This window comes from Anastrepha obliqua, chromosome 3, assembly GCF_027943255.1.
Source record: "Anastrepha obliqua isolate idAnaObli1 chromosome 3, idAnaObli1_1.0, whole genome shotgun sequence".
Classification (NCBI taxonomy): Eukaryota; Metazoa; Arthropoda; class Insecta; order Diptera; family Tephritidae; genus Anastrepha; species Anastrepha obliqua.
In genome coordinates this window covers 143,026,409-143,046,723 of record NC_072894.1, presented here as the reverse complement: position 1 = coordinate 143,046,723, position 20,315 = coordinate 143,026,409, and the positions used below count along the sequence as shown (strand labels likewise).

The following is a 20,315-nucleotide window of genomic DNA, read 5'->3' as shown; positions in this document are numbered from 1 at the left end:
AACAGAATAATTCGTTCTGTAACAAAAAGGAAGCCCAAGGTCTGACTAATTTCCAAAGTAGAGTTCACAAGAAATTAGGCAACAAGTCAAGAAAAATCAGGGATAATTAATGCGGTTCATGTAAAACCTAAGAAGCTACAAAAGCGTGATTTTAAGGGCTGTCTTCAACCGTGGGCCTACAGATTAAAGAAACACATTGAAATTAATCGAGATTATGTGGAAAATATAAAAATTGTGAAAATTAAAAATACCAAATTAAAGTATTTTAATATTTCGTTCCATGCAACTTACCGGACATTTGTTAGTCCCTATGTACTATACATGATGAAAATGAATGATCAACAAATAACCTGTTTGGCAAATTTCATTTAATAATGAGCAATCGATATTTTTAGCAAGCTTTTTTATTTAAAAGATGGAATAATGAATACAATATTTTGCATACTCTTGTATTAGCATCAGCCGTTCTATTTTTCGCCTGAATAATATTTATATCTTGGTTCTTTAGCTAAAGTCAAAATTGTTTTAATAAATATTAATTAAACAGACTATTTTATATGAAATATCAAAACATAACCTCATATAGTCATAGGAGAAACTACATACTTTCGATTAACATATGCGGGCATATATTATATGTATATACTTACATTACAAGAATAAAAATAAAAAAACAAGTTAAATATTAAATAAGACCTATTTTGAGCCTTTACCTACATCCACGTACGCCAATAGTTTATTATTATTATTATCATTTTTGCAGTTGGGGAGCATTACAATCAGTTTTTTTAATGCTCTACTTCTATAATTAGATTTTAAAATTGTTGTAGAGTCAGACTACAGAAAAATATTTTGCAGTCTAATGGACGTTTAGGTTTTCCAATTATTTTGACGATTGTTATTTGTTCCTGGAGCCTGTGGGGGCGGTATCATTTCCATTAAATATTGCCTTTGAAGCTCGGCAGCGCGTTGTATGTCGGCCAAATTAGAAGCTTGATTTTTTGAAGACGAGGAAGATGAGTTCTTCTTGTTAGTGAAAGCTAAATAAAAGAATATATTGTAAATATGAAGTTTGAATAAATTAAATTACTATATAAATGGTAAATGTAAAAAAATAAACAAGCGTACATATTTCCTTAAATTCACAAAATATTAAGCTTAATTAATTGAAAGCCTCAAACCCATGTAAGACATATAAGATGTTATATCAGTATACCATATACCTGGTTGGTTGGTTGGTTTAAGTGGTGATTCTTCCAGAATCCAACTAGCGTTTCCGCACCATTTTGTTGGCACATCCTCGTTACCAACTTGTTTAACGGTTATTTACAGCATAACTATATCCAGTCTGTGCGGTTAAGGAACCTTATTAGGTTGTTCACGTCTAAGGCAGACAGTTGTTCGAGATTCTCGAACAGCGGTTGGCCCAGGATTAACATTCTGTCCTTCCATAGGGCAGGGATTTCACAGAGGAAATGGAAGATTGTCTCCTTTTTCTCCGGTTGTTTGCAACTGTGACAGTATGTATTGTGAGGGATACCCATTTTGGCTGCTTGTTCTCCGATAGACCAAAAGCCAGTTATGACTGCCGTTAGTCTCCAGGCGTCCCGTCGTTTCATTCTTATTAATATCGACGATTGCTTGAGGTTGTAGGTGGGCCATAACGTTCAGCTAATTTTGCATTTCGTCTGGACTTTCCACCTACAGTCCGCGATTCGGAGGTATTTTTGGGAAATTGTACTCTTGACTGCACCTAATGGTGTGAATACCGATTCTGCAAGAGCGTTATTCATGGCAGATCCCCCTCTTGCCAGTTCATCTGCTTTTTCGTTACCTTCAATGTTCCGATGTCCCGGGACCCAGATTAAGCTAACTTTATGGTTTTCACTCAAGATGGTGAGGCTATTCCTGCTTTGTTCCACCACTTTGGAGGTTGTAGTAGCCGAACCCAGTGCCTGGATTGCAGCTTGGCTATCCGAGAGAATAGCGATATTACCCTTAAAAGAGAAATCTGCGATTAGTAGCCTACGGGCTTTCCCAATTGCCAGTACTTCCGCCTGGAAGACACTGGTGGTATTAGGGAGACGCACAGATTTCTCAATTTTAAGTCTGTGAGAATATATACCAGCTCCAACACCGTAGCCCATTTTACTTCCATCCGTATAGACTGTAGTGTCGAAGTTGTTTAGAGAGAATCCGTTATTCCATTCTTCCTTAGATGGAAAGACAGTGGCAAAATTCCTATTGAATGTTACCGTCGGGACGATGTAGTCAGTTCTCACCGAGATTAACAGAGTTTGTCGCAATAATAGACTAGCATGACTATAAGTTTTTTCTCTCCAGCGACCCGCTTCATTTAACCTAAATGCACTCATGGTTGCCATCTTCTTAATATGTAGGTCAATTGGAATAACGTGTGTCAGTGCATTGAGAGCCTCTCTAGTACATGATCTGATTGCTCCGACCGTTATTGCACAGGCTGATCTTTGTATTCGGCCGAGTAGTTTGGTACTGTACTCTCTCCCTAGAGCCTTCCACCAAACTTCCGAAACATACGATAAAATAGGTCGAATAACCGTCTTATACAGCCATAATGTATGCTTAGGTTGAAGACCCCATCTTCTTCCAAGCATACGTTTACAGGCATATAAAGCAATTTCTGCCTTCCTTACCTTTGGAGGTCAGAATTACTCCTAAATTGCATATACCTGAATTGCATATTAATGTTTGTGGAATAAAAATTCCATGAAGTAAAATGTGAAACCAGCAAAACTGTTTAGTAAGCACAACTCCCTTCAAAGAGAAATAATGCATGTATATTAAATTTATAGGTAATCCTAAACAGGTGGAAACTACAGCTGACTTCATCTCAAAAAATTTTTGACCTATTAATAGTACGTGCAAATCAAGGAAGTATTAAAAATGTTTGCAAATGGCATCGTGCGTCAATAATATTTGAAACTTGCGAACTAGACTCCTACAGTATACAAGCAATGGAACGCGTAAAGGTCAACATTAACATTTCCATTACTCAAATAATTTTTTTATTTAGTACATAGAAAAGTTATTCAAAAATAAAATTGATGATAAAATATGTGCCGATGAATACAAATCATACTTATAAGTTTCTAATTATACCCGCAGAAGCTGGGGCATGACAGCATCCGATTAGGCAGCATTTGAACCTCATCAATGTGACTTTAAATATTCTGATATTATTTTTTATAAAAGCGCACAATTACCGATTATATTGATATCCCTTCATCATATCCTGTTGTTACTTCTGACACTAAAAGGCAATTGGTTTTATCAAAAGTGTTTTGAGGAAAGATACCAAGGATACTATTGAAGTTAGTGGCAGATTAAAAAAAAATCAGATACAGGGTTTGATTGAAAAGTAATGTGCCTTATTTTTTTAAGCAGTTTTATTAAACCTTTTGGCTTATACAACTAATATTCTTCAAAATAGGACCCTTGAGCGTCAATACAGCGCTGGTAGCGGTTCTTCCACTGCAGGAAACATTTTTTAAACTCATCCGCCGGAATCGCGTTCGTTCGGCTGTCACAGTTTTTTGGATCGCCTCGATGGAGTCGAAACGCCTCCCTTTCCGCTTTCTTTTCAGGCGCGGGAACAAGAAGTCCGGGGAGGACAGATCTGGGCTGTAGGGAGGGTGGGGAAGCACTGGAACCCCCATATTGGCCAATGCAGAGGTGCAGAGGAAGGCGGTATGCGCCGGCGCATTGTCATGATGAAGGGTCCAATTGTTGACTAGGTCGGGCCGAACCCGGGCGACGCGGTTTTTTAGCGGAAGGAGCACTTCTTTGTAAAATGCCGCGTTTACAGTGCTTCCTGGAGGTACAAACTCGTTTTGTTTAGCTTTACGCAAAATTTGATCGAGTAACATTGCTCCAACGATCGCTAAATTTTCGCCACTACAAAATCCTAACACACTTTTAAAACAGCTTTCACGCGCGGAGCGATGTTGAATGCACCGCTGTTGCCAGCGAACTGGGGCCGGTTTCTAGTGGAAGGGGAAGGTCCAACGATCATTTTCCCCCCACCAGCCGATTCGGTTGATCGCTTGCCAGACGCTCCGCGCGGGAAGGCTCATTACTTTTCAATCAAATCCTGTAAGTGTATTAGGTGAAATAAGATGTTCTGAGCATTTTTTTTTTAGTTCGACGATGAAGTTAACAAAGTTAAGATTTTCCGATTTAGATCAAATTTGACGTTTTTTGGCTAACCTTCAGTTCCTGAGCAATGAAAAGAGTGTTCGCATGACAGTCCAACTCAGAATTTCTAGGATTTTATCGACATTTTGTACGATCGGCTTACTAGAACGGGCCTCATCTCCGATTTTATTTTCCTTTACCGGCAATTCCGGAGCCGTGAGTTGTGACACATGTCTCACTAAAGACACCTAGCGGAAAATGCTCAGAAATTTTTACTTCATCTAATATGTTGAATTGATAATCATTTATTGTTGTCCTTTAAAGATATGTATTTGATTTATAGCTTATAAGTAACTATTATTCTCCACGCTAATTACCTGCTACTTGTGCCGCCTGAGCCATCGCCATTTGATACGAATACAGAAGTGGTGTAAACTGCATCATATGTTGCGGATTAGCAGCTAAGCCTTGACCCAAAGCTGATAGTTCAAACAACAAAAAATGTTTTATATTAATGTCTATAGCTGTGCTAAAATCACTAAACCTGCCTCGAAGAAGTTGCTGCTGGAATGCTTGGAAAGCTGCTGCTTGAGCGGCCGAAGATGCATTTCCCAGGCCGCTAACTGACGAATTCGCAGCCCCAGCTGTAGATATGTTCGATAATCCTCCTAATGCTGAAAAATTGCCCAGTTGACCAAGATTGCTTAAACCGCTTATACTAGCAAGATTGTTCAAGCCAGGTAAACTCCCAAGCGCACTAAGTTGAGCAGCAGCAGCGGCCAGCGCTGCAGTGGTGTATTTATCATATTGCTGCTGCTGCTGTTGCACCTGGTCGCGCTCACGGTGTTGTATTTGGTTTGTTGGATTTGGCGTGGGCTGTGATGCTGCCTGTTGGTTGCGTGAAGAACGTGGGGTAGTGGATGGTGGAGGGGTGGGCGTTTGTTGGATGCATGGTGGCGGTGTGGGACGTGACGCAACACTGGGTGTAGGTGTATGACATTTTGTAGGAATGACGGTTACTGAAGGCGGCAAATTAGCTAGCGCACTAGGTGTAGCTTGTTGCTGCTGGTGTAACTGTAGTAGTGGTTGCTGCTGAAGTGGAGATTGTGCCGATGAACCATGAGCATCTACAGGTGATGGACTACCTTGACTAGTTAGTCGCTGTTCAATTTCTTGTTCCTAAATATAAAAAAGTATTTTTCAAACTTTTTTTTCTTTTTATCACTGTTTATTACCTGTTGAAGAGCTTTGACAAATGCCTGTTTTAGTCGATTTGTGTGTTCGGCCTTTAAAGCCTTCTTAACATTAGTTGTAACGCACTGCTCACAAATCACTTTTGGATCTTTATTTCCTTTGCCAAACAATGAAAAAATGAACAAATTAAAATAAATAAAAGTTTACTCATAAATTACCATACCCTGCTTATCCCATTTCCAGACAGGAGTGAAATCGATTTTGCACTGAGCGCAATGGAAAGGTGGAACTACTGCAACTGATTTTTTATTGTTAGTTGTTAAATAATCCACCACTGTTTCCAAACCAAGTAAATATACAAATTCAGTATTACTTGGATTGGGTATGAAGTGCATTTCCGGTGGAGGTGGCTTTGGAGGCGGTATCTAAAAAAATTAGGTTGTAATTAATAATTGAAGGTGTAAAAAACACTTTATTTTTAATTTGGAATTGAATATTCTTATAGTTATATGTAATTTCAGTAAATATTTCATTTACGAGTGTCAGATTATGAGTATTTGCCGGCTGCAGCTGCCTACAAATTGAACTGATTTAAATATATCATATAAGTTACGATAATAACTGAAAATACGTTTCGAAGACGTCAATACATCTTTTATAAAGGGTCTTTCAAAAGTGACGCCTAGGAGTGAATAATTCCTAAACGGTACCTTTTTGTTTGCCATCTTTGACATTTGTCAAGTAGACAGATGTACAATTTTACACGATAGTAAAACGCGTTAAATTTATTGAAACTTATTATGAAAATTGTCGATCTTTAAGAACATATCGCGTAATTTGTGATTTTTTTTTCAAGAAACTGATTCGTTCTTGCTGTAGCACAAAGTGTTGCTGAATAATCATCGATATCAACTAGGCATTCATGAATTAACTTTTTGGTGTATTTTTTCTGTAGAAGTGCTCTTGGCGGACATTTAAATGATGTAATTTTTTACATATAATTGTTAAGAGTTTTGAGTAAGGTGTAAAACCTGAAAGAATCTAAATTAGTACAATTTTTATTTTAAAACTATATCTTTTGAAGTATCATTATTATATACACTTGCCAGAAAAAGTATCCGTACACAAAGAAATGAAAGCAATATATTAAGAAAAAATCATTGTAAAAAAACACTAGAACTGTTAAACTTTTATGAGAAATGTTTAGTCAGTAATTTTTCTACAATTCCTATACATTTTTTCCTAAGTACATCTTTCAAAAAAATTAAATTTCACAAAAAATAAAAACAAAAAACTTCACTTCAACGGTTAAAATATTCATATTTAACAAAAACAAAATAAGGTGTTATTAACTTGTGTGATAACCTTTCCGCGTTAGGATCTCCGCAAGTTGGTAATTTTGCTCCATTCATTTATTCTTAGGATTTTAAGCATTTCCTTGGAGGTTATGTTGTGCTGACGGATCCTGCGCGCCAGTAAATCCCACAAATGCTCAGTGAGATTGAGATCTGAGGATTGGGGCGGGTTGCAGTGATTTGTGTTATACAGGCATGCTTCACAGTTGGTACAAGATTTTATTTTTCGACCGCGGTACCGCACTAGTTTACTTCCTTTACTGCCAAATATGCAATATTTGAAAAATAGAACACGTTCCCAAAATTCTGGAGGCTTGTTAAAATATTCGTTTGCAAAATCCATACGTTTATTTCTGTTGATTTCGGATATGTACGGTTTCTTACGTGCTACACATCCGCGATACCTATTTTTTTAAGTATTTTACGTACAGTATCGTCGTGCACATGCTTGCCAAAGGAAATTAAAATATTTTTACATATTTGAGAAGCCGTAATTCGAGGATTATTTTTCACTGATTGGAATATGGTTCGTTTTTCACGTACGGTTAGCTTGCTAGGTCGAACAGAACGTGGCGTTGAATTGTATGTTTGAACGAAATACTGCGCAGAAGCGTGACTTCTTCCTATGATTTGCCCAATTTCGCGGAAAGATTTGCCTTCATTTGAGGATAATTTTTCTTTCGCCAACACTAATTTCCTTAGTTTTGAGGGTCATCGCTATTTCTTGTACACAAAAACTTTAAAATAATTCCAAAGTGTGGGAAATCCCTGTTTTCATGTGTACGGACACTTGTTGTGCTTCGTTGAAGTGAAGTTATTTGTTTTTGTTTTGTAAAATTTAATTTTTCAATATGTACTTAGGAAAAAATTTATGGAAATTGTAGAAAAAATATTGTCTAAACATTTCTAATTAAAGTTTAAAATATTTTAGTTTTTTTTTTTTACAATGAATGAACATATTAAAAGTTTTCATTTATTTGTGTACGAATACTTTTTCTGGCAAGTGTATATATATATATATATATATAATTGGCGCTTACACCTTTTTTGGGTGTTAGGCCGAGCTCCTCCTTCTATTTGTGGCGTGCGTGTTGATGTTGTTCCACAAATGGAGGAACCAAGTCGGCTTAAAACGTTCTACTCCGAACGGCAAATATTTTTTAAGAGCTTTTTCATGGTAGAAATATACGCCTACCTACTACTATTTATTTCCACATTTTTATTTATAATTCGGTGACTGCGAATAATTCACCCAGGTCAGCTAGTTTTACTTAAAAGTTTTAGTCAAATTCTTATAGCTTATTAACCTTCACTAGCATTGCATTCTCTGTCCCATGAATCTCCCTTAAAATTCGCACCTTATATTTCTTAATGAGGTTGTTCCACTTTTTTAACATGGTGTTATGCTCCTTAACAGGGAACATATGTGGCTCCTTTGGCTCGCTATCCTGAGTGGAATATTTCGGCAGATCAGTAGCTTCATCCACTGCATGTAACACAAGCTGGCCCGAAGTTAACCAACACATTTTGTCTTTTATTGCGAATAAAATAAATTCTACGACAGCAAAATTTTAAAATACTTCAAATGCAGCGGGAAACATTGAGATATGCATTTAATCCGTAGGAATTGGATGACACTTTGTAAGAATAATTCTTGGTTACTAAAATATAACTTCTGCTCAAATATGAACGAGACGTTATCAATAAAACGGTCCGCGGATGACATATGGCAAAAATAAATTTTTTGTTTTTTGGTAGGACTGTTATAAGCTTACATGGCAAATTTCAGCGTGATATGTCACATAGTTTGTTTTCTGTGCTACTGTAAACAAGTCAAGCTCGAGTGTGTGGAAATTCAAGTTGAACAAAGAATTTGTTTGAAATTTTGTTATTCCAACAAAATTTCGGCTTCAGACGCCTTAAAAATGTTGCAGACAACCTATGGGGACTCTGCTCTATCGCGTGCACGTGTTTTCCAGTGGTACAAATCTTTCAAAGAGGGCCGTACATCAACCCAAAAAACCACGCCAAAGTCGCTCAAAAATTAAGGTTATGCTGACTGTTTTTTTCGACTACGAAGGTGTGGTGCACTCGGAGTTCCTTCCGCAAGGCCGATCGGTTAACGCTGAATATTATTTAGACGTTTTAAAGCGTTTGCGCGAGAACATTCGTCTTAAAAGGAAGGACTTGTGGGACAACAAGTCATGGTTCTTGCATCACGATAATGCACCAGCTCACACATCACGTCTTGTTCGCGATTATTTGAACAAAAATAATGTTAATATCGTTCCGCAAGCACCGTATTCGCCTGATATGGCACCATGTGACTTTTTCCTGTTTCCCAAGCTCAAGTTGCCGCTCCGTGGAAAACATTTTGAGACAATTGAAGTCATAAAAGAGAATTCGAAGAACACACTCGAGCTTGACTTGTTTACAGTAGCACAGAAAACAAACTATGTGACATATCACGCTGAAATTTGCGATGTAAGCTTATAACAATCCTACCAAAAAACAAAAAATTTATTTTTGCCATATGTCATCCGCGGACCGTTTTATTGATAACGTCTCGTTCATATTTGAGCAGAAGTATACCTATTTTTCCAAGTTTTATAATACAATTTTTTTATTTTTTTTTTTTTGAATTTTCTTCTCTGCAGCACAATTTGTTTTTGAAATAATTTTCAAAACCCTTTGTTAAAATTTTTCACCTCATACGAAAAATGGCATACAAACAAATTTCATAAGAAAAAAATTGGTTTATTAAATTTAATACTTACATTTCACTATTCTTAATACTTTTGAATGTTAATATATTTTGAAATTTTTTTCCGAGAAATAAAACACGCCGTAAAAAATTCTTAAAAAAAATCACAGAATGGCATTACGAATGAACTCAGTAATGACATTCTTACGAATTTCGAATTTACGACGTACCGCACGTACCGGACAGCTACTTGGGGCGGTTACAGATGCAGATTTCAACAGCAGAGGATAACGTAGTCATTGACCTAATCTCGAGGAATTCACAGACCAGAGTATATCCGAAGGTAGGCGACACTAGTCAAGTAAGGTTGAAATTCAGGTTCCGAGGTATTCTTCTCTTTGGGAGATGCGGCAGATGAAATGATAAACAAATGTGCAACTTGCTACACACTTAGAGACGGGAAGGTAATTAAGCTAAAGGCACTTTAATACCGTCTTTACTAACCGTATTATACCTTCACTCAGCACGTTAACCGGTGTGAGACTGTTTTTTGTCAATACTATTCCGGCTAATGTAGGAAACAGCCTTTTTAAGAGCAGTTTAGGCAGTTTATTTCACTAATAAGCTTACTCACACAGCTTATCATATATTAACTCGTAAAATAAGTTCATTGCCGATATTGTTGTTGCCTAGTTCTGTGTTAGTTTATTATGCACTATTCCAATATTGCGAAACATCGTCGTCCTAATCTACCTATATGAACAAAGTTCAACGAATTCGTAAGCCACACTTGGGCCTAAAATTCAGTTATACTTATATAATACAAAAAAAAAAATAATAAACGAGTATAACTTACTTGTAAAAGCGTTTTCTCCAGCTGCTTTCGCAATGCTAATTTTGCGGCTGCTTGCCTCTGTGCCGGTGTAAGTGCTTCATCACGAGGCGCACTGCGGTCATTCTTGAATTACAATTAAAAATATTGATTATGATTACTATCACACATAAAATTAGTCTCGAACATCTTAAGCCCCTGGAAAATATACCTTTAAATCCGATTGCTGTTGCTGCTGATTTTGTTGTAGGAGGGTTGTTGAAGCAGGTGTAATGGAAACTGAGTTATTTATCATCCCAGATATTTTTGAAGTTTCATTAATATTGGTCTGTGTTAATTCAACAGAAATACAATATATTTTAACAGATAATCAAATTTCAAGAAAGGGTTTATAACAACATTTAGTACTCCTACTCTACGTTAGCGCATTTCTGTTAAATGAAATTTAGTTTATTGACTTAATCTTAAAATTATGAATATAATACAAGTGTAAATTGCTGTACCTATCGCGCCTTAGACACATAGCCACTCCCACATACTGATCATTTAATTGCTATATTTCTGATTGTTACAAACGATGAATACTGACGATGACGCACTGTGTATAACAAATATATTATACTAATTCTGATCGACCAAACACCCAAAAAAGGTGTAAGCGCCAATTATATAAATATATAATATATATTCTGATTGAAATATTATTGTTAATTTTCGTGGAAGATTTTAACAGCCTAGCTCACTTTTTATGGTACACTCTGTCCCTGTTTTTAAGAAACTAATGTTTTCGATTTTTTACAGTTTTAAAAATTGATTTGTATTTTCAATGGTGCCAAAAAACTAGAAATGTTGGGAAACTATTCCGGTAATGATACTCTAAAGAAAACAGCCGCTTACGAGTGGCATGAACGAAATGAACATGAAATCGAAAACATCAATAAAGTGAAAATTAACCACTTGGGCTGGCAGAAGGCTTGAACGTTACTTATGGATGCGTTCACGGCATTGTGGCAATGATTTGAGTTTGCGCCGTGTTGCTGCAAAGTTCGTCCAAAAGGACCTCGCCAAAACATGATTTCCAAGGCTGAATTGGACCCAACATTCATCAAACGTAGCATTACAAAGAGAAAATAGCAAACCGAGTTGTCGACAATTCAGTTATTATACATTTCCGGTACTTTAAAGTAGTCAACGCAAGCAGATTTTGAAAGCGAACAATCGCGATCACTCAAAGATTAATCACTGCCAATTCCAATGAACGAGAGGTCGAACCGACGAAGCTGGCAAATGAACTCACTCATGAAAAATATTATACTAAAATAAAGTGACTTAATTACCATATGTGACTACACGAGTACTTGCTGTGGTTGTTGTTTTATTTACTTCGGAGTTGGTTGTTGCTGAGGGGTGAATTATGATTAGAGGCTTCAGTATTACATATTACGTAAATTGTAACATTTACTTGGCACGGTCATGCACTCAAAGGGTACTATTATAGGCTACATCCCGAGTGGGTCAATGAGTCTAAAAATCAATAATGCCTTTACGGTAGACAATCTCTTTTGTTAGTTGACCTAAAGAAGTAGTAGCCTTGTCTAGCAAGCGCACCAAATACATTTTATAAACTATAGTTGGATTTGACTATTATCATGGTCAGAGGAAGCAAGTGCCAGAAATAGCGTTATATTTAAACTTTCATAATTGGGTAAAAGTTAATATGATTTCAAGTTTAAAGCTGTATCACAAAAAACAATTACTATTAAAATACGGTAAATGTAGTTTCCTATGCACGTATATAATAGGTTTGAATTTTTGTGTGAATTTAAATAGCATAAGGTTTTGGGCAAGGCTTGAAAAAGAAAATTTAATAAGAAATATTTAAAACAAATAAAAAAAGTTTGTTATTAGTGGCCTATATATATGTTTACCCCTGTCTGCAGCAACGATTACGTTACAATTACTCACATTGCGTGGTTTCACTCCAGAAGGTGGTGCCGTAGTCGGCGTAATAGTAACTGAAGGAGTAATTGTAAGGTTCGGAAGATTGGAACGGGAGTGAATCCTATGAGACGAATTTGAATTGCCTGAAGTCAACGTTGTTCCTCCTGGCAGAGATGATCGAGGCGGTGGAAGCACTGAAGAGCTCGTGCGATTAAATGATGCGGATGAAGTTGCCATTGTACATGGAGACGGCACTGAATTACGACTGTTTGTTGTACTTTAAATTAAATTGATTAATAATATAAAATCCTACCAGAAACTAAGAAAACAATACCCACTTTATATTTACTGTATTAGAACGACCTTTTGCATGGTTCGACACAGATACTACCGATGTAGGTGTTACACTTAACGAACCCTTTGAAGTTAGTGCAGTTGGGATAATGCTCATGGGATTGCTCGAGGAAGTTGCGGGTGTAAGTGCTAAATTCTCCTTCATTACGTGCTGCGACTGCTTAAGTTTTTTAAGCAACACTAATTTGGTTTCTTCATTTCGCAGATCCTCTCGAAGTTTACGCAAACCCTTTTCACGTTCTTCAATTTCAGCAGGAGACAATTCTTTAATCGGAACATATGAGGCCGAATCTTCATCATCTGTTTCAGAATCTATGTTGCCGTTATGTTGTCGACCATTCAAGCGTGCTGGTAATAAAACTATATCTGGTGCCTCTGCGTAGGACTTTGGTTCAGTCCGTGGCCTAAGAACACGACGTTGCACTTTATTTTCTTCCTGCAATGCTAATTCTGCTGCAATAAAAGCAATGATATATCAAGTTATTAATGTTCATATAATGTGAAATTTCTTACCACTAGTTGAATTTGTGTTGAGCAGGGATGATGCAGGGGTAATAGTTAGACCTGAATTTTGCGATAAAACGCGAACGTCCCGAATTGCTGCTGAAGTTATTGTAAGTGCTGGATCCCGACTAGAGCCAAGGCTTAAATCTACAACATCATCGACTTCCATTTTTGCCATCTTTGGATATCAATGAGCTTTAGTCCAGGTTTAACTGAACTACAAAATAAAACGGAAAATAAAATAAACATAACGATCATCATTACAAACATCATCAAAATTGTAAAATTTTGTATTACTTCAAATCATATTTTTTAACCTCAAAGAGTTGCGAGTTGAAGCCAACATGCTTTGCTGTCGCTTTCATTGTATAACGAAATAAAAAATAAAAGTTTGGATGAAATGCCAATTAATGCTTTGCTAAGTTAAATAAATATAAGTTTGTCCTGAAGCCTAAACCAATACTATAGCATTAATTTGTCGAATTTAAATGAATTGTATTTATTAACCAATAAACAATATGCTTACAGACATTTGACACCTTAATAACAGAAGGAAATGAAAGAACATAAGAAGTATCTAACGAGAATATTAAAAGAGAAACCAAATTTTTTACAGTTTTAGCAACTCTCTCATAAAACGCTTCATTGCAGATAACACGTGACGTAATAAGACTTCAGCGGGACACGGGTTATACAGTAATGCTGATTTCTTTTCTCGCAATAATGTCGCATTTATTCCGCCCTGCGCCGTAACTGTAAAATGTTCGTGTTCTTTTCACAGCATATTCATAGGGTGTGTATTCTTTTCTCAAACTGTTGTAGTCTGACCAGGAGAGTGAGTGGCATATTCTCCTCCTTTTGTGTACACAAATTGTACGAAATCATTAATTATTAAAAACGAATTTGAGTAAAATGTTTTATATCCATAGTTTCATTATACAAATTATATATAACATAAAGGGTGGCGCAAAATTAACCATTCAACTTTTTACTAAAAAAAAAAAATTATTTTGATGACGGACCTTACGTGTTCCATTGCTTGCCTGTTTGTATGCTGCAGCTGTCTACCTCACAAGTGTCAAATATGATTGCCGTAGGACGATATTTGCAAATATTATAAGTCTTTCCATAATTGATTAATTTTGCGCCACCTGTTATAACAACATTATAGAAACGACAAGAACTTTGTTCTGATAACTTCGAGTTTATTTGGCCTCGATACACAATTTGCGCGATTTAAAAGTTTTTCGATAAAGTGTTCCGGATGTCGGTACAAGCCTTTTGGATGCCCTCTAAGGACGCAAAACGTTTTCCGTTCATGGCCAAATGCAATTTTCCGAATAGGTATAATTCACAGGGAGCCATATCAGGTGAATACGGTAATTGATTGATGGTTAAAATGCGATTTCTGGTCAAAAAATCAGCCACAAGAGCGGATCGATGAGATGGTGCATTACCACGCAATAAGCGCCAGCTTCCTCCTTCGCGGTATTCAGGGCGAATTCGACGAATGCGATGCAACAAACGCTTCAAAACGTCAAGATAGAAAATTGCATTGACGGTTTAGACAGTGGGCATGAGCTCCTTGTGGACAATTTCCTTGGAATCGAAAAAACAAATGAGCATCGACTTGATTTTTGATTTCTCCAAACGTGATTTTTTGTGAATTCTGAGCAAATTTTGGTCCTCACTTAACTTGTGCGGAATAAAACGTGCACAGACCTTTCGTAAGCCCAAATGACCAGTTAAAATGCGATAATCCGATGTTTTGGAGATATTCAATTCCGATTTCATGAACTTCAACGATGATTTCAGTTCATTTTTGATACATTTACGAGCAATTTCGATGGAGTTTTCGGTAATTACAGATTTTGGGCGGCCGTATGTTCATTCTCATTTATATCCTTACAACTATCTCTGAAACGTGTAAACCACTCATGAACTTTGGCACGAGATAGACAATCTCGCCATAACCTTTTTTCATCAATCCAAATGTTTCGGTAAACGTTTTACCGATTTTTAAACAAACATACTGACACTTTAGACGCAATAACTTCGCTTCCACTGAATCGAATGTCACCAAGCTTTCACTCGAAGTCAGGTAGGGATGTAACTTCCAACGCACTAACTCAGTAAAAAAATATGGCACCATCAAAAATATTTTAATGATGCCAGTCTTGTTTATTTTGGACTTAACCTTGTATGTACATAAATAAACAAATAAATAATAATCGCCTCCTGTTCGTGGCGTGCGTCTTGATGTTGTTCCACAAATAGAGGGACCTACAGTTTTAAGCTGAACGGCAAATGGTTTTTTATGAGGAGCGTTTTCATGGCAGAAATACACTCGGAGGTTTGCCATTGCGGAGGGGCGACCGCTATTGTATACAACTTTTTCTAACATTTGGCTGTTTCATGCACGGAGATTCGAACCTACGGCGGTGGCATATACATTTACTATTTAATATTCAATTTGTGGGAGTGCTGAACTTTTCTTGTTCTATTCTCAGAGGGCGTTTCCAAATATTTTTTATAATGTCGGCGTATAATGAGGAGATAGTTCTTTTTTTCGCGAAAAGAAAACACTACAAGCCTAGGAATAAGTCTAAAGTCTCTTTTAATTTACTAATGTGAAGGATTATATAATTATATGAGTTATCATGCTCAGTATAAAGAACATATGAACCTGCAAGACATTTAATTTCATAATAAAGAAATTATACTTACTCTTATAAAATCAAGAAGAAATGTCATTAATAAAGAGCAGAAATAATAAGGAACCTAGGATACTACAACGGGACGATACATTATCAATTAGAACAACACAATGCCTATTATAGTATAGATAATACATAGTCCGCCTCAAAACCTAAGCACGCAAGTGTAGCTGTCAATATTCGCTGAGATAACTTATCACAAGCCCTAGAAGAGTACGTAAGTACAAATGACATCAACTTGGTATCCATTTAGAAAGGTTTCCAAACAGTCCTCCGCGAAACAATCTAGATTAGCTAACGTCTACTTACACCCAACAAGCCCATGTTGATTAGGACGCAACAAGTGTTAAATTGAAAAATGTATATTATCCTTAACTAAATCTACACTCAAAAACTTTAGAGATGGTAGTAAGAACAGGTGTATACAAGTTAATTTCCCATCATAAATGATAAAAACGAAAACCTGTCAACAGGTAGCAGCAAATTAAAAATGTACCCCAACGGCTTAATCAGAGAAGAACATCTTTGAAATAAAGAAGCTGATATAAGTATACTAGAAAATTTTGATTCGGCGATATCATTATATGCGCATGTACATCCTCATCCGTAATACTGCCGTATCAGAGGTAAAATTAGACGGGAAAAAATCCAGCAACTGCCTTAGCTGAAACACAGTTAAGCTGAAGTGATGCGGGAATATTTAAGCAGATTTTCTTAGATTTTATGAAACTACAAAAGAACTTAGGATTATATTTTATGTTGTCAAGCTTATTATATTTAGATTTATAGAACACATAACTCTCGCGCGAAATTCTATCACTTGAATGATTGAAGTTTTTATAAAATGTCTTCTTCGGTTTCCGTAGACGTTTGAGTTGTTTAGCGAAACTTAAAAATTTGAGGATTAAGTAGGGAAATTTTACTGGGGCAAAAGTCAAAAAACTTGGACTTAAAAATATTGTAACAACATAATCATTTCCAGAGCTGAGGCCAATCTTCTTATTGACAGATGATAGTTCAAATCATTCAAACTCTGATATAGACTGAGAGGTTATAAGAAACTAGTTGCACATGAGGACTTAAAATTTATTTTAAATATAACAAATACCAATTCCAAAATACGGTTTATATAATTTAAAAACCATTGATTTGTGACAATTCAAAGTTAGTTATCACCCATTTATGCATGATTTGCAAGTACATTGTTAACATGCCCCTTATACGGAAAATTGGAACTGCCCGCCGAAATATATCGACACACAGACACCACATGTACCACGTAATTTTTCACATATCTGATCCACTAGAGCTAGTATCAGGGAATTTCTTTTAGATAATTTAATATATTTTTTCTGTCTTGCCAGACGATCGCAAACAAGTTTACTGCATGATATTTGTATTAAGAATGTTAATGTTAATTTACTTCGCTTGCAATGGCAGTTAAAAAAAGTTAATTACGAGTTTCAAACCGATTTGGATGAAGATATGTCGTGATACCAGCAAAATTCAAAAGGCTAACGCCGCTGCTAATATCATTAAGAGGAGTTCATCATCATTTCCTTTATCCCCCATTGCAGCATAAGGCCTAAGTGGAGCTACTTACCTTTTTTTACGTAATCTGAAGGCGTTATAATTATATTGTTGGCAATACCAAGTGCCAGTGAAATGGAAATATTATCAGTTTCTTGTTCAATGTATTAAAAATACTTTTATTTTATTTGATTCCGAGGTCGCGTTTAAAATTTTATTTCTCAGCCCATAATGGTTTATACAATGAGCGCAAAAGGACATTACAGTGAAAATATAAATATAATATATAATTATGTAAGTATGTATAAGCGCTGAACGAAAGAAAGTCTCGAACACAATACTCGCAAATCAATTAAAAAAATGTTATTCCAATTTAAATTTCGCGGGTATATCGATTCGGAAAAATTGTTTTCTTTTTGCTCTCTAGTTTAATGTATTTTTCTAGGATGTCATACTATATGAGTGTAACACGTCGCTTACTAGTGACGAGAAACAATTTGCACCTGCATATATGATACCTGCATAACTTCTGTGTGAAAGTGGGTTGGTTACTTTTAAGTAGAAATAGATTTGAATAATTATGAGATTCGAATAAACTGTTGCTAAAATATTGCAAAAAGTATAAAAGCATAAAAATTTACTTACAAAAAACTCGTCGAAAAGTTAAAATTAAAGAAAACACTTTCGTGACAATAAAACACAGAATCCTGGTGTCTCAAAGGGAAAGAATGTGCAACGAGATGGCAGATCGACAGAAATGAAGCCTTTCACCTCTTTTTTCCAATCCCCTTACACCGCCTTCACTTGGTGACACTGTTAACCTAGTGCGGAGATCAAGTACCTATCTTTTTACAAGGAAGAACAAACCTTGGTGGATGCCCTAGGAACGAAAGACTTAAGGTGAGCACCCCCGAAAGGGGACTGACCTTTAGACTGACAACCTAATGTCAGTAAAAAAAGAAACTTGTCTCGACACATCAACAACAGCCTCGGATAAGAAATGGACATCAATACCGACCCGTGTAACGTTTAAAGGACTATGATTTGACACTTGGAACATGGAATGTATTGACTATGCTGCAACCTGGAAAAATGGCGGAAATTGCAAACGAACTAATGAGATATCAAACAAATATTTGTGCACTACAAGAAATAAGGTGGAAAAGTGATGGTGAAGTGAAAAAGAAAGCTTACTCGATTTTTTTAGTGGTTCTGAAACTCAAGGCTTACGCGGAACAGGATTCTATGTAGACAGTAAAACCAGGAAAAGCATATTGAATTTTTCTCCCGTGAACGATCGTATATGTTATTTAAGATTGCAAGGTAAATTTTAAAATATAACTATTATATTATAAGTATATATGCACCTACAAACGATAGCACTGATGCTATAAAAGATAAATTCTACGACGACCTTAGTGGCGTAACCAACAATATTTGCAAACACGACATTTTATTGATTGTAGGCGATTATAATGCAAAAGTAGGAAAGGAAGAAGGCATCATCGATAAAATTGCGGGAAAATTCTCTATACACAACCACACAAATGACAATGGTATACGAATGTGTAACTTTGCGAGTGTCCACGGGTTAATTGTCAGTAGTACAGCCTTCAAGCACAAACGAATTCATCTTCAAACTTGGAAAATGCCGGGCCACAATATGGCTAATCAGATCGATCATATACTTGCTGACAAAAGACATGCTACATCGGTCATAGATGTGAGATCATATAGAGGCGCTTCCTGAGACACAGATCACTATCTCGTGGTAGCAAAGTTACGACAACGAATTTCAATAGTAAATGACAACAAAGGCTATAAAAAATTAAAGTGGAATACAGATGAACTTATAAATAATGAAGATATAAAAGCAAAGTACAAAGATACGATTGAAAACATTTTATTTAAGGGGGGGGTAAGGGATAAAAATCGATTTTTTTTTTTGCATGTTATTGTAGTAAAACATTTCAAAAATACCGTGTTAAAATTTTAAGTCAATCCGAGCAAAACTTTTTAAGTTATAGAGCATAAAGCCGAGCCGCCTCAAACATCTGCCTAACTTAAAACTTTAAACGCGGTTTTCTCGAACCTTTTTTTTTAAAGTGCGTAGTCATTGGCATTTGAAAACTACTCAACCGATCCTTTTGAAATTTTGCACACATATTTTACATATAAAAAACCTCCCGCCAACGTTTTTTTTCGCCATTTTTTTTATATTAAGGTGGTTTTACACCTACAAAATGGCGGCATTTTTTCGTCAAAAATCACTTTTTACTTCAAACGACTACCAAATGGCTGAAAATGAAAATAAATCGTCAAAATAAACGTTGGGGGGAAGTTTAACTCATACTTTAACTAAATTATTCGATTTTTTTGATTTCAGATGATTCTACGCTGAGATATGCTGACTACTGCAAATGTATTTTTGAAAAGACGTCTACGTAAATGTGCTCTCATTCGCTCATTTTGCAATATTTTTACATGAAAATTTTATCAAATATTCTTGAAATGTTACTTTATAATATGCAACCACTTTTAATAAACTGACTTGAACCGTTTCGCTACAATAAATTCATGAAAAAAGTGTTTTTTTAGCGTTTATTTTGCGTTATTATTATAGATTTCATTATGAAAATAAAAGAAAATAAGCTAAGCGAAAATAATACGAAAAAAGAAAAAAAGCATACATGAAGCGGCAAATTGAACAAATTGAAAGCGATTTCAGAAAAAAAAAAATGTCAGAGCTATGTATCAGAACATAAAAAAACAGACTAAAACATTTCAACCTCGAACAAATATATGCAAAGCAACTACTAACAAAGAAAACTACGATAATACAAGTAAGGAGGAACAAGTAGTACACAGCGCCGAAATCTATGTTGAAGAACCTAGCTTTGACGAAGTACTACGAACTTCTGAAATATGGTGGAATGAACTACATAAACAAATATTCACCTTAGTAAACCAAATATGGCATTCAAATGAAATACCCACTGGATGGGCATCAA

General features: G+C 35.9%; 1 protein-coding gene across 2 annotated transcripts in view; it reads right to left on the bottom strand.

The window, feature by feature from the left end:
- Positions 1 to 606: 606 nt before the first annotated feature.
- The window catches only part of LOC129240384 (transcriptional repressor p66 alpha), a 33,077-nt gene continuing 13,368 nt past the window's right edge, over positions 607 to 20,315 (bottom strand). Inside the window, exons 2-11 of one of the 2 annotated variants that reach the window (XM_054876152.1) lie at positions 13,067 to 13,274; positions 12,538 to 13,006; positions 12,224 to 12,476; positions 10,470 to 10,586; positions 10,283 to 10,384; positions 5,591 to 5,792; positions 5,409 to 5,524; positions 4,722 to 5,352; positions 4,551 to 4,652; positions 607 to 1,040 (exon numbers count right to left, since the gene is read on the bottom strand). In XM_054876152.1, the coding sequence (XP_054732127.1) occupies positions 871 to 1,040; positions 4,551 to 4,652; positions 4,722 to 5,352; positions 5,409 to 5,524; positions 5,591 to 5,792; positions 10,283 to 10,384; positions 10,470 to 10,586; positions 12,224 to 12,476; positions 12,538 to 13,006; positions 13,067 to 13,235 (2,331 nt within the window). In that variant the 5' untranslated portion in view covers positions 13,236 to 13,274 and the 3' untranslated portion in view covers positions 607 to 870. The remainder of the gene's footprint in view (positions 1,041 to 4,550; positions 4,653 to 4,721; positions 5,353 to 5,408; positions 5,525 to 5,590; positions 5,793 to 10,282; positions 10,385 to 10,469; positions 10,587 to 12,223; positions 12,477 to 12,537; positions 13,007 to 13,066; positions 13,275 to 20,315) is intronic. The other variant, XM_054876153.1, reaches the window with a different exon arrangement.